This window comes from Perognathus longimembris, chromosome 8, assembly GCF_023159225.1.
Source record: "Perognathus longimembris pacificus isolate PPM17 chromosome 8, ASM2315922v1, whole genome shotgun sequence".
Classification (NCBI taxonomy): Eukaryota; Metazoa; Chordata; class Mammalia; order Rodentia; family Heteromyidae; genus Perognathus; species Perognathus longimembris.
In genome coordinates this window covers 43,932,485-43,947,027 of record NC_063168.1, presented here as the reverse complement: position 1 = coordinate 43,947,027, position 14,543 = coordinate 43,932,485, and the positions used below count along the sequence as shown (strand labels likewise).

The following is a 14,543-nucleotide window of genomic DNA, read 5'->3' as shown; positions in this document are numbered from 1 at the left end:
GGTGGGCTTCTGAGCTCCCCAGCGAAGGCCACTGTGGAGTTCACAACGACGGCAAGAGGTGGCACTGGACGCACTGCTGGAAACCATGGCGGTTTGAGTCTGTGCTCTGATGTGTTTTCACAACAGGCTGTGGGCCCCCCCTTGTCAGCTCATCCCCGCCTGCCTGTCACCGAATCTCCCCAGACCTGGCACAGTGGCTGGATTGGGGAATTTTGGCTGCTGTGCCCTGTGCTCATCTCTTCCATACCTTCTGTCCCAAAGAACACATCAAGTGATCTAATGCAAACTAATGTGTGCCCCCCTTCTCTAGCCAACTCAGTAGCAAATGTCTGCTCATCAGCCAAGCTCAAGACTGCAAAGGCTCACGTTCATCTTGGCCGGATGAGATGCTTGGTAAAATAACATCCTTACAAAAATGCTTCCGTATAAACAGCCTTGCTCACTATAAATCAGGCACCAAACCAGTGTTCCACCTTTTTATTAAGAAGAAATCCTCTTGACTGTGGCCAGTAGCTGACTGGAGGGGAGGGGTACCCCAGCCCTGCCATAGGGAGATGTCACTCAGCTGAGAACCAGCAAGTGACAGTGCAGAAGCCTCTCCAGCAAGAACGTATATGTAGGCCAGATATTCCTTTAGTCACCACCACCCAGTAACACAGATTAATCTGCACAGACTGCCACTTACCCAAACCCCATGGGTTGAGGCCAGAAGCATAATTAATTTTGGGGGAAAAGACCTTATTCTTAAAAGCAATGATTCAATGACAGTTACACAGAACAGTGTCAGCTACGTGCCATGCTTCTGCGTCTTTGTACCTAAGCTACACTTGAAACTTTACTACGTTAGCTTGTTTCCATGTGATCTGAGGACGCACGCGCTGACAGGAGCCGCTATCAGTGGTACATGAACAGCAGGGAATTGAGCTTTCCTTTGTAGTGGCGTTTAGTCCGGATGAGCAGGGGAAGCACAATAAGTGACAATCTGGCTGCTCAACTGCTAGTGGGTATGAATGTGGGGCAGGAAAGGTTGAGGCCAAACTGGACCCCAATTACGAGCCATTTCACAGCCCTGACCCTAACTTTAACCCTGGCCACAGCCTTGCAAACTGATGCAAACAGGTTATCAGGAAAATAAGGCAAGGGAAGGCTAATCCCGCCCACTTGGGACTGGGAGTGCGGACACTGGCTCAGGCGCGGGCTTGCTCCAGGCTGCTCAAGGAGCTGTAGCTGGGCAAGCAGGACCCCAGCTTCCATTCTCAGAGCTGGGGATGAGGGTGGGGCGCGGCCACCACCATCAACAACGCTCTTGTTCTTCAAGCCTGGGAAGAACACCTGCCTTTACTGACAGGAACTGACTAGGGCAGTCAGCAAGTCAGTGTCTTAGGGGAATGGAGTTTACTCAGTGGTAGGGCGCTTGCCTAGCATGCACAAGGCTTTGGGTTCCATCCTTAGCACCAGGGGAGGAAATAATAATAATAAAAAGCCACACCCACACACCACAGTTAGTCCTTGTCTTTCCTTAAGGAGTTTGAAACTATGCTCACAGTCTGATGAGTAAACACAGGGACGATGACTGGGGGTCGGTTTCCACTGTAAAGGGAAATAGCCCAAAACACTTCAGCGGAGCTCTGGACGCTCAGGTTAACCTGCTGTTAATGAGAAAAGGCCAGAGGACCGTGGGCCACGAGTGCCCTGGCTTGTCAGGCGCCACGCACTGTAACAGCTGACAGACAGGCCTGACGTGCCCTCACCTGGCCCTCTATGGAGATGACATCAGGATCATTCTCCTAACCTTGTATACGACATACTGCTATCCCCAGGAAGCAGGCGGGTGGCACTTCCCACCCAACTTCACCCCATGCCTGGAGCACTAAGCTCCCTAGGATGCCAGCACCTTGGGGAGCTGGGGATTGCGTCCTCTCTCAGGTCTCCCGGGAGGCCTGCAGCAGGGCGCTGCCCCTGGTGAAGACCCAGCTTCAGGCCGAGTCCCCGCCCAGAGAACCCAAATGGCCTGCGGCTGGGAATGAGCTCGGTGGAGGAGCACTAGCCCAGCGAGCGTGAGGCCCCGGGTTCTGTCCTCAACTGTGAAGAAAAAAAAAGCTACAATAAAAGATGACCATCAGGCCTGAAGCAGGAGCGGCTCTTCCCCTAGAGCCCAAGTTCCTTCTGGATGAGCCACCACTTGCTCTAGGTGGGGTCGTACAGTTCCGCCAGCCATGTCATGTCCTTCTCCCTGCCAAAGAGCCTGTCCTGCATGGTGGTGGATTGTGCACGCGTTGAGGAGACACAAAGCTGAACTTAAGCTCTTAGCCTTTCCTGGGGCACCCTAAACCCGGGAAGGACATTCCAGCCAAGTGCCTGCTTCTCAGCTGCCGGCCAGGAGCAGAGGCGCCAAGCGCGGCCTGTCCCCCGAGCCGCTCCGCTCTGCCTGCCCGAGAACACTGCCAGGGTCTCCCTTCAGGTTTGGTCCCTTTGCTACTAAGCAACTTGTCTGATATTAAACAAAACAAATCAACACATAGAGTGTAAAGGACAAGGACAGCTTTTCTCAGTGCGAGGCAATGGGAGACTGGACACCCTTTCCTGCTTGAGTTCCAGACACTCAGTGAGCAGCACCAGACCCCAAATATCCAAGTTACCAGGACTGCGGCAACACGGGGAGCCCAGTTTCCAGCAAGCTGCTTCACCCCTGCTGGAGGCACAGACTTACTGGGCAGGATACGTATTGGCATTTGGGGAAGGACTCAGGGCGGGAGGACCTCGGGGAGGACGGAGAGTCCTGGCCGGGTATCCCAGCCAAGAGCTCCAGGCGGCACGGTGACCTTGTGGACCCTAATCTTGAGAGTCGTTAGAAGCCATCTGAGCAAGCGGGGCATTTAGCCGGTCAGGTTCGTCCACCTGGGGTGGGTGGTGCATTAGGCGCACCTGGTCCTCTAGGACACCCTCTCCAGCAGCTGCCAAGTTAGTGAGGGATTTGCTTCGAACACACTGGAAATCCACGTGGCGACACTTCCCTTCTTCCTTTTCCCACGACATCTGCACGTAATTGTAGATGACTTCAGACCGGCCCCAGGGCGTCTCTTAATTTTCTCTTTACAGGTAGGGTAACCTTCAATCCCAATGAGAATGTTTTTCAGGCCCCGTTTCTTTAATACTGTTTTAGCAACATCTCGATTCTCAATATACTTGAAGAACCTGTAGAGCTTAGAGCTATAAAGAATTTGCAAATACTCTTCTCCCATGGGGGGGGCGTGGTCTTCATCCCAGTCCACCGAGTCCTCATTGGTGAGCACGACAATGTGGCACTCTCGCTCCCCTTTCTTGGCACAGCCCACCATGATGGGCACAATCAGCTCTTCGAGGTAGTGGTCAAACTGCTTGTGGGCCCCGTAGTTGGACAGCTCGTGCAGCAAAGCACTCATATCCTGACATCGGATGGTGTTGAAGTCAAAGTTGATGCACAGATAGTCGCACGTGTCTCTGAGGTCTGGGATAGAGATGCCATCCGGACAGTTGATGATGCCACTTTTGTAATAATCCAGCACCGTGCGGAACACAGTGGCGCTGATCCCTTCTGCAATCTCATACTCTCCCTTCTCGTTGGGCCTCGTGACGTTGTACTCCTTTCCCGGTCCAAAAAACATCCTTCCCAGCATGGTGTCTGGGTGAGCGGTGAAAATCTGTGGGTTCACCACAAAACGGGTGCCATCCAGCAGGGTCACCTTCTCTGGCGCCTGGGCATGAGAGTTACTAGTTCCAAGCCTTTCCACGGCAGCGAAGGACTCGTGGCTCCACTTGCTCCCACTCGGGAAGCAGGAGCCTTTGATGTGGGCAAACGGGAGGCCGACGGGCTGCGGGGTGAAGTCAAGGGCGAGGTCGTCATTCCAGGAGCCCAGGGGATAGGCAAGGTGATGAAGGCTGGCCGAAGCCAGGCTGGCTGCTTGTTTTTCCTGTTACGGTGTCTTCCACGAGGCTGGAGGCCTCTGGCCCCAGTGACCTGTCTCCACTACTGCCCTGGTAAGCGCTCATCCTCAGTCGCTGGCCCGCGCAGTCTGTCGCCCTCTGGAATCCATCCCGGCGCGTCCCCCACCTCCCCCCAGCCCCACCCCCGCCCGACCGCGCGGCCAGGCGGCTGAGTCACCCGCCGCTTCACATTAAGCTTGGACTATACTTTTTTTTTTTTTTTTTGGCCAGTCCTGGGCCTTGGACTCAGGGCCTGAGCACTGTCCCTGGCTTCTTCCCGCTCAAGGCTAGCTAGCACTCTGCCACTTGAGCCACAGCGCCGCTTCTGGCCGTTTTCTGTATATGTGGTGCTGGGGAATCGAACCTAGGGCCTCGTGTATCCGAGGCAGGCACTCTTGCCACTAGGCTATATCCCCAGCCCTGGACTATACTTTTTATCTACCCCATTTTCCCTGCTGCTGGAAATATGGGAACAGGAATGGAATTCTAGTGGTTATTTTGTAGACTACAGCCACAGGTAGAAACCTGCATCACTCATTATATTGGTAATAGTTCTAAAAAAAAAAAAGTATCTGAGTATCTGTCTACAGATTCTTGGGACACGAGAGAGCCACTGTTACTTTGGAGTTTGTTTGAATGAGATTAAATCAATCTTAAGTGACAGTCTTTCTCTAGTTTTTCTCTCTTACCACTTTCCCCACCCCGCCCCCTCCGTGTATCTGCCTCCCTCCCTCCATCTTTCTTTTCAGGTCATGTCTCTGAATAATTTCACACCATTTTTCTTCATTTACTTCATGCTTGGCAGTTATGTTCAGGCTTATAGACTTTCATCATCTGTGGGAGATTTCTCTTCTTCCCTCCTGAGATTTCAGCTTTCCTCTGAGCTATGAGCACGAATTTGTGTTCTGTTCATAGCTCTGCTGTCTGAGAACTGAAGCAGGGTTGTGCACAAAAGTTAGTTATTGAACTTTGCTGTACCACAGTTCTCTTATTGGAAAATGAGCATAAAATAGATCCTGACCTCTCATAATCTTGAAGACTGACTCAAGAAGCAAAACTAAAGGATCTAAAAACTCTCTCTTCCTAGTACATGTTGGTGGCTATAATGGAATAACGTCTCCAGCACCAACTCTGCCACCCCCATCATCACACAAGTTCTGCTAAGTCTTCTCAGGTTTTGTTAAGTGTTTTATACTGGGCATCTCTGGTCTGATTACTGGTACACCATGTTACCAGAATAGGTACTCTTGACCTGGGAGGCTTTCTGTCAATGTATTGTGGAGTCCTTCAAGAGCTCTGCCTTTCAGAGATGGTTGGATGTTGGTACTTGCTATCCAGTTGCTCCAGATCCACAGAAAAGGTTTTGAATATCATACAGGTTAAGAACAGTTTGTGAACAGAGTGAATGAATCCCATCCATTCTTATCTCTGGATAACATTGTTGGGTATTTCAAAGATTTCCTACATTTTTCTGATAACTGTGGAGCCTGAAACATGGCAACAAATGGACACAGAGAATAATGGTCCCCTAACTCTATCATGAATTGTAATATTTAGCTACTTGTACCTTCTTCATATGTCCCAAAATTAATTGAGTCTAATATGCCTTTTGTGACAAGCAAGCCTTTTTTCATCCTTTCAAAAATCCATTCAGAATAACTGATCATCCAAGAACAACTGGCACAGATTTGAAGCACATTTGCCGAGATGTATTTTTAAGTTGTAGATGATTTTTCCCTGTACTGCGTTTCTCTTTTTCCTGACCCAGAAAACACAAACTCTGCTTTCTTATATATCAGGCTGTCAGCTTTGACCCCATTTTATATTTGGTGCTGGATTGTTTTGATGTTGTGTTACTCTCCTATTCATTGTTGAACTGGAAAACAAATCCCCCTCCCCGTTTTAATGGATAATTATAAGTTATTCATCCTGTAGCTTTCATACTAAATCTAGGGTATGAAATAAATCCATTTTCCCCATCTATGGTGAGAAATACTAGGAAAATAAAATTCAGGTACCTGGTTGTGCCATTCTTTACCTCGCTCTTCTTTGATTCTTTTCAACAAGTCCTAGAAATAAGTGGCACATGACAGAAGAGATTGGAATACGAGTTCCCCATAGCTACATAGGTACACAGTGATAAGTGAGATGGAACAATGAGGGAAGCATAAATGGAAATGCCTGGGCCTCCAGAATTGTGACAAAATGATGATATTTCTGTGATGCACCAGTCTTGAGCAAAAGGGGTAGGCACATATCAAGCATGAGTTATGATAAGGTTTATAACTTCAAAATTGATTTCCATGAGCCGTCCATTTTCCCTCCCACTTTCCTACTTGCCTTCCATAATTCTCCCATTCCTTCATCCTCATTTCCTTCTCCCTTTCATCTTACTCCCTTTCCTCTTTCCATTACTTGGCCCTTCCGTCCATATATATATGAACAAGTAGCTATATATGTCCAAATATAAGTGATTCTCTAGCTATAAAGACAAAGATGCATCAGAAATAGCCACTTAAAGACTTTTCCATTGACATAAGCACTTCTAATCCCATTACAGAGAAGAGCAGAGTGAGCATGGTTAAAAATATCATAATTGAAACCCTCAGTTAAATCAAACTGAAAATATATGAGCTGCTATCTCTTAGATGCAGTAGACTTGAAGTTGGGGGAATGTGTTCTAGACACTTCTAAGGGCTTGCCATCAGGATGTTTTTATTTATAGAAACGGTAGACATTTTAAAGCTTGATTATGTAAGCCAATTATGTAATATATCTATGTTTTTTTCTATTTGCCTCTGAAATATTTACTGCAGGAAGGTTAATGGAAAGGTTCCTTAGTTGTCAAACTTAAGATCTGCTTTTACTGCTCATCAAAACCCAATAAAATTAAGAACAACATTGAACAGAGGAGAAAATAGTGGTAAAAATAGGAACAAAATAGCAATTATTGATGACTTAAAATTGTGCTCTGAAATGGGTGTTCTATTTAGGTAGGTAGCAATTATTGATATAGTAACACATCCACCCAGCAATTAACATTTTTTTCTTTTGACCTTCACCACATAGGAAATTTTATAAACCATAGAAATAAAACCCTTGAATTTGCACTTACAGTAATCAATTTGCAAATCATATCTATATTAAAATGAGTCTGATATTATCTACCCACTTCCCCTGAACCAGCTTTTTCTCTTGATCTTTTTCAGTTTCCTTTCCTTCCTAAATACAATACTGAAACCACAGCAGTTGATGTGAGAAGCTTCACTGAACAAGATGCATTGTACACACAAATTAACATGCCGAAACTGAAACTTCTTTGTACGACTATTTTAAGGTTAACTAAAAGGAAAACAAAAAGTACCCCATAGTTGATAAATTCATCAAAGATCTTCTGAAACTTCTCTACAATCTACCCCGGTGCCATATATATTTTCCAGTGCTTGTCTAAGTGCTGTCACTTCAAAAAAGTTAAATTCCTGAATCTAAAACACCTATGTACCCATGCACAACCATTCAACAAGGTTTGATATTTTCTCTATTATGAAGTGATAACATTGGTGATCTTTGTAGTTGCAATTAAGAAATATAAGGCTTAGGTAATAATTAATTAGTTGGGTCATTTTATAAAGAGCAAATGTGGTAGCTTTCTAAGTTACTTCATTGCAAGTCTGATAATCTCAAGTGCCTAGGCTCTTGTTGTTACTCCCTTCCACTAAGGTCAGCTGCCCTTTAAATATAAAACTTTTTCCTATGAGTCTTAAAGCAGGTATGAGGAGGATTTATATGTTTTGTTCTTTATATTACAATGATACAAAACAGGTTCTCTAAAAATCATCCCTTAACTATAAAAGTGGCTATTTCCCAATTTTCTGTCAGCATTTTCTCACGTATCATTGGCCAGAATTAGGCCACAATGTCATTTATGAATTATTTATAGCAAGATAGTAGATTTTTGCTCTTTTTGTTTTTGACTTTTACGTACTTGAATTCATAATTACATATGTATATATATATATTTTGTAGTTTTTTCTTTGAAGTTCATTTTCAATATATCACTGTTGGTTGGCTTAGTTGATTACCTTAAATGTATTGTTCTATAAGTAATCTACTAAGTAACCAAGGAGTTGATATACAGAATTATTCTTTGTATTTTTTAATATTTAAATAGATGAAAAAGGATTGACAAAAATGAGGTTCAATATATACAAACTTGTGTAAGTAAAGGAACGCAATTATAGATATGTGATGCCTTAAAATTTTATTGAGTAGTAAAATAAATATGATAAAATATGTTCTAATGCATAATAGAGATTTGATAGTTAATAAATATTACAATTTTGGAGCAAAGATTTCCTTGACACTTGACTGAACTAACTGAAGATAAATGAAGGGTATTCTTTCTAGGAGTTTTGACAGCAAATTAAGCCAGTTAAAAATGTACTAAGTATGCATGATATCACAACTAACTTCTCAGGAACTATAGAGAATACCAGGCATAGTAAACAGAGAGATTAACTTTATACTCATGAAAATCAACTCTTACAAATTTTTTATAATTTGACACACAACTTGTTAATTGAATTGCCCTGTTAGTAATTTCTTATGTAAGCCACAGGGAAAGATCATTAAATGAACATAAGAAACTCGTTTATGATAAAGTTGCTATGAATCAAAACAAGCTAGGAAAGAAATAATACAAATCTGACATAAAGAAAGCATAATTGGAGGTAACACTTGTTTATGGTAACTTACATTTAATAAAATAGCTAGACAAAGTTACCATATGAAGAGGAACCTGCAGACCAATATTTCTCCAGAATATAGATGTAAGTATCTTAAATATAGATTAAATATAAAAAATAATATGCAAAAATATAATTCATGCTGACCAAGTGTATTTGTTTGAAGTTTATGAGACTGATTGGTAGTTGACAATCACTTAATGTAATCTTATTACATTGACAGAATAAAAGAAAAATCACAATAGATATGGAAAAAAATCTGACAAAAGTCATGCTTATCTGCACTGACAATTTGCTCCAATGTTAGAGCATTTGCCTAAAGTGTGCAAGGTCCCTGACTCCATCCTGAGCACTACCAAGATTAAAACTTATATATGTCTATATATTTAGCAAAAAATAATAGTGAACTAAAAATAGAATGAAACATTCTCAACCTAGAAACTATGAAAATCCTCCAACTAACATCTTTTTTTTTTTTTTTTTTTGGCCAGTCCTGGGCCTTGGACTCAGGGCCTGAGCACTGTCCCTGGCTTCTTCCCGCTCAAGGCTAGCACTCTGCCACTTGAGCCACAGCACCGCTTCTGGCCGTTTTCTGTATATGTGGTGCTGGGGAATCAAACCTAGGGCCTCGTGTATCCGAGGCAGGCACTCTTGCCACTAGGCCATATCCCCAGCCCGTCCAACTAACATCTTAATGTTGGAATTTTCTCTGTTCTCTTGTCAATCAGGAATAAGTAAAGTTATGCCCATTTTCAAACTTTATGTAAATCATTATTTAATAATGTACTTTTGGGGAAATGTACTTTTTTGACTATTTAATTATGTGATTTATTTTTAACTTCAAAATTGGCACAAGTTGTATCATGAGGAGGTTTTAATGTGAGATGTCCACACAACCTTTATTTTTATTGTTATTGGTTTCACAAAACATGAGTCAAGAAAAGGGATAAGAAGATTCTAGATAAGCAAATAAGGAAAATGACTTTAATCAGAGATGATATGATCTAAGCAATCATAAAAATATGTGTTGATATATTTCTAATTAATGAGCTCCTTATGTTCATTTAATATTTCCCCTATGGCTTCTAGTAGTAATTATTTTCAGGTAATTCACTTATCAAACTATAATGCATTTACTTAAAGAACATATCCTATGACTACATTGAACTATTTCTAAATGATATAACAATTTTAAAGGCTGTATTTTAAATTTATTTATTATTATTATAGAAGGGATATAGAGAGGGATTACAATTACAATTACAGGAGTCAGATAATGAGCACATTTCCTTTTGTATAGTGTCTTCCATTCCCTCATTCTCTCCTAGTCCCCCTCTCATCTTCACCCACAAGTCATGCAGTTCACTTTCATCAATGTCCAATGCCTTCCACTGCTGCATTTTCACTCCTCTTCCCTCGAGTTCGGTGCCCTCCCCCACTACCTTCTTGAAGATATGCATATGAATATACCATACATAAAGTAAAGAAGACAGAACCATCACCAACAGAAAACTAAAAGAAATGTATTTTGTTTCCATATCTTGGAGTTCATTTCAGTATGTATATTATTTTACATAAATATGAAGAGACATGTATGCATTGCACATTTTTGATTCTCTCCAAAGCCTATTTTCTTTTGGTCTCACTGTGTATCTGTAACCCTGTTTAATTGATCATATCCCGGTACATTTTAGCTCTAACTTCTGCATATCAGAGAACATGTTTATTTGTTTCTCTGGTCTTGGCTTACCTCACCTAACATGATTTGTTCTAGTTCCAGCCATTAAGGGCACTATTTAAAAATCCTTGAATTTGCGACTACACTTCGCAAGATCAGAGGATGTAAAATAACTAAACAATCTTCAGAATTATATTATGTTATTAGAAAACTATAGATTTACCTTAATATCCTAAACCATAAGATACTTACAAATTTCGTCTAAGAAGTTGAAGATTTCTTCATTTTAAATAATGACTCACAGTACTATTTTAAACACTTGAATAACTAATGAAACATGGAGTATTAATTAATTTGAAATTTTTCAAGGTAAGACACAATTCTTGATTTTATTTGGTGATTTAATGTAATCTAATCAAAATCTCAGCTCTCATTTCTCTTTTTTCCTTTTTTTTAGTCTTTGAAATGCTGAATAAAGAATATATATGTAGAAATAAGACCTGGAATTTCCTGAATACCTAGAAAAACATGAAGAAGTTAACATGACAGGTTGCTTTATTAACAGTAAAGCTACATTAATTAAGACAGTGGCTAATTATTCAGTGTTGTGTGGTATGGGCATGACAGTAGAAGTGTACATCAATGGAACAAAATAGGAAATCCAGAAATAGATTAAAACATATGTGTCTGGCTGATTTTCAAGGAAAAAAAATACTAATAGACCTCGATGGGGAAAGAAAATAATTTCAACCAGTGATGGGAGTTGAGTATGGAGAAGGAAGGTGAGCTTCAGCTGAATGATTTGCATGAATCACAAACCTGCATGCACACACACACACACACACACACACACACACACACACACACTTTTTCACATTTTGTTTCAGGGGAAAAGTATAAAAGAATAAATTCATGCTCTGAATTATGCAAAACTATTTCCACACACAAATGTCAAAAGAGAAATGGAAATCATCTCAGAACTGGTAGCTGACTCCTGCAATCCTAGCTACAAGGGGGACGGATTCCAGTTTGAAGCCAGCCTGGGAAATAAGTTCCTTTCTCAATCAGTGACCAGGCACAATGGTATTCACATGCCATCTCAGCCATGGGAGGTTGAGATCAAGAGGATCTTGTGTTTCCATGCCTGCTGGGACAAAAACATCTGTGAGATTATATCCTAACAGAAAGAAATTAAGCATGGTAGTGGGTTCCTGTCATCCTAGTTATAGAAAGTGAGGAATAGAAGGATTGTAGCCCACACAGAAAGTAGAGACCTATTTCAAAATTAACCTGTTCATGAAAATAATTGTCCAAAAAATGTTCACTGAGGCTTTATTCACACAAGTATATAACTGGAAGAAATAGATTGATAGAATATAGAATATTTAAACAATGGTAAATTACTTCCCAATTAAAAATGACTACTACTGATAAATATAATAATGTTGATACATTAATAAAAAACATTATCTTGAGGAAAGAATACATGCTACATTATTATGATGGTCAGTAAAAGGAAACGAGTCTAGAGTGATGAAATCAAACATGATGACTTCCAGCAGAGCTGGTATGGCAGAATAATTGAGTAAAAGTATGATGCCCCCAGTTGCTTGAGTTAATACACTTAACAAAACTTGTCAAAATACATACTAAAAATAAGTGTGTTCTTCTGAATTTCAGCATTTCATGCCTGTAATCCTAGCTACTCTGGAGGCTGAGATCCTAAGATTACAGTTCAAAGCCAGCCTGGACAAGGAAATCTATGAAACGCTTATCTCAAATTAACTACCTAAGAGCCAGAAGTGGAGCTGTGATTCAAGTGTTAGAGTGCCTGTCTTTAGTGAAAAAGTCAAGCAAGAGTACTTGGCCCTAAGTGTAAACCCCAGTACAAAGAAAACAATGTATAGTCCATTGTGTGTCAATATAATTTTGTGCCAATATAATTGTCATTGGAAAATCCACATGAATCAAAGAAAAGTAATAGAGGGCAATTATGAGACTCTCCAGCAGAATAATCAAAACAACTATGAATCTGTGTTAACAGAGATAGGCTAGGCCTCAAGTTTTTAAAGAGGAAGAGAAAATGCCTGGCTATACATTTAGATTCCACGATTGCTGATGACGTAGGCAGTAGACAAATCTTTTCCATATTTTAAAGATAAATTTCCTCACTTATAAGATTATCCTGACTAGGCATCAGTGGACTTTGTACTAAAAATACACTTGATCTCTAAATGTAATGGTGGGATTTCATGATGCAAATCTGTTTGACTTAAGGAGCTACAGTGCCTCCAGCACAGTCAGGTAAGCCTGCCTGCTTACTCTGTGACCTAAAACACCTCCATGAAACCATCACCTATTCCTGAGGAAAACTATTCCAAGCTCTGATGGGCAAGATGTTGTCAAACGTAAGCCTGCAATTTGTATGCAATATACCCTACAGATCAAGATGTCAGTCTTGTGTTGAATAGATCTGGAGCATGTTCATGAATTCATGGCATCAAATTAAAACTTTCATAGAGACAAAAAGAAAATGTATGGTCCCTCTAGCTGAAAGCATTGTTAATTAACTTTTTGGGGGTTGAATTGGAGGAGAAGGAAGAGAAAGCAAATAATCAACCTAGATATAAAAGAAAATGTATTTTTCATGTTTCTCTGAAATGTTAGGCAAAGAAAAATCAACATTTTAGAAGGCTGCATGGGTCCCCAATGTCCACTTCAATGGGTTTTATTAAGAAACAAAAAAATACAATGACAGAAAATAAACTATGTAAATAAAAATAGCTAATGGCTGTTATCTAGAATTGAAAAAACACACTTCAAATTAAACCTAAAATATAGCCTCTGAATAATGTAAGTGGGTTTACAGTTAAACAGGCAATTAAAAACTGAAGAACAATGTGCCACAGACACATTTATTTTTGAAAGGTTGGGTGAGTAATATGTGAATTTCTCCCTGTTCTTTTCTCTTTCATACAAAGCAAACAGGGATAGAATGGATTTCACATTGAGTAGAGCATATATTTTTTTAAACAACATTGATATGTCTTTATTGTTCAGTCTGTCCCTAGGAAGATTACAGCACTTTTTTCATTTGGTGGACAGTTAGTTTGGTTGTACGTGTTAATAGAAAACCTCTACCTGAACTGATTTAACATTTAGAACTGTGTGAGTGTGAAAGTAATCCTCACAATAAACAAAGCATTGTAAACACTGCATTATCCCCAGCCAAATGATGGAGTTAACTCAATAAATAAAAGCCCTGGAAGTAATTTATTCCCTTTACAATTAAAAACTAATTATTGGTTGAAAATAAGCAGTGTAGTCATTTCATTCATTATATACAGGAAACAAAGCACTGAATAGCTCATGTATTTGGGAGTTTTTTTTCTTCTAGATAATTAACACAATTTTAAAAATACACATATGCATATATGCATATATGTATATATAACATATATGTTAAAATAATGTTATATCTTATGTATACACATATATAATAAAATGCATATGCATATTACATATTGTGTATATACATATACATATAGCAAGATATATAATTTATATATTATATTCATTTTATCTCCTTTGTTGATCATTTCAAAAGGACAGTTGTGCTTTGGTATATAAAGATTATTATTAAGGAATACAATTGTTGGCCTGATGCTAGTGGCTCACATCTCTAATCCTAGCCACCCAGGAGACTGAGGATCACAGTTGGAAGTGGAGTTGTATCTGAAGTGGTAAAGCTCCAGCTTTGAACATAAAAACTAAGGGACAGCACTGAGGTCCTTGGTTCTAGCCACAGTCCTGGCACATGAGAGAGAGAGAGAGAGAGAGAGAGAGAGAGAGAGAGAGAGAGAGAAAGAGAGAGAGAGAGAGAGAGAGAAAGAGACAGAGACAGAGATAGACACAGAGAGAGAGAGACAGAGAGACAGAGACAGAGAGAGACAACCGGCAGACAAAGACAGACACAGAGAGAGAGATACACACACAAAGCGAGAGAGAGAGAAGCAGTTTTCTAAAATGAACACTTTAAGAATTTATCAATTGCTTAATAAAGGTACTGAAGTTATCAGAGCCAAAATTAATAAAGGAAAATAAGTTATTGAAGCCTTTGCTGCCAATGTAAACTTTAATCTCTTTTTTAAATGGAA

General features: G+C 40.5%; 1 protein-coding gene across 1 annotated transcript; it reads right to left on the bottom strand.

Moving 5' to 3' along the window:
• Positions 1 to 2,780: 2,780 nt before the first annotated feature.
• On the bottom strand, positions 2,781 to 4,029 carry LOC125356458 (BTB/POZ domain-containing protein KCTD20-like). Its single transcript, XM_048352959.1, is given in 3 exon segments — positions 2,781 to 3,071; positions 3,074 to 3,954; positions 3,956 to 4,029. Coding segments are annotated over 3 exon segments (1,194 nt in total). The 3' UTR covers positions 2,781 to 2,832.
• Between the last annotated feature and the right edge of the window lie 10,514 nt (positions 4,030 to 14,543).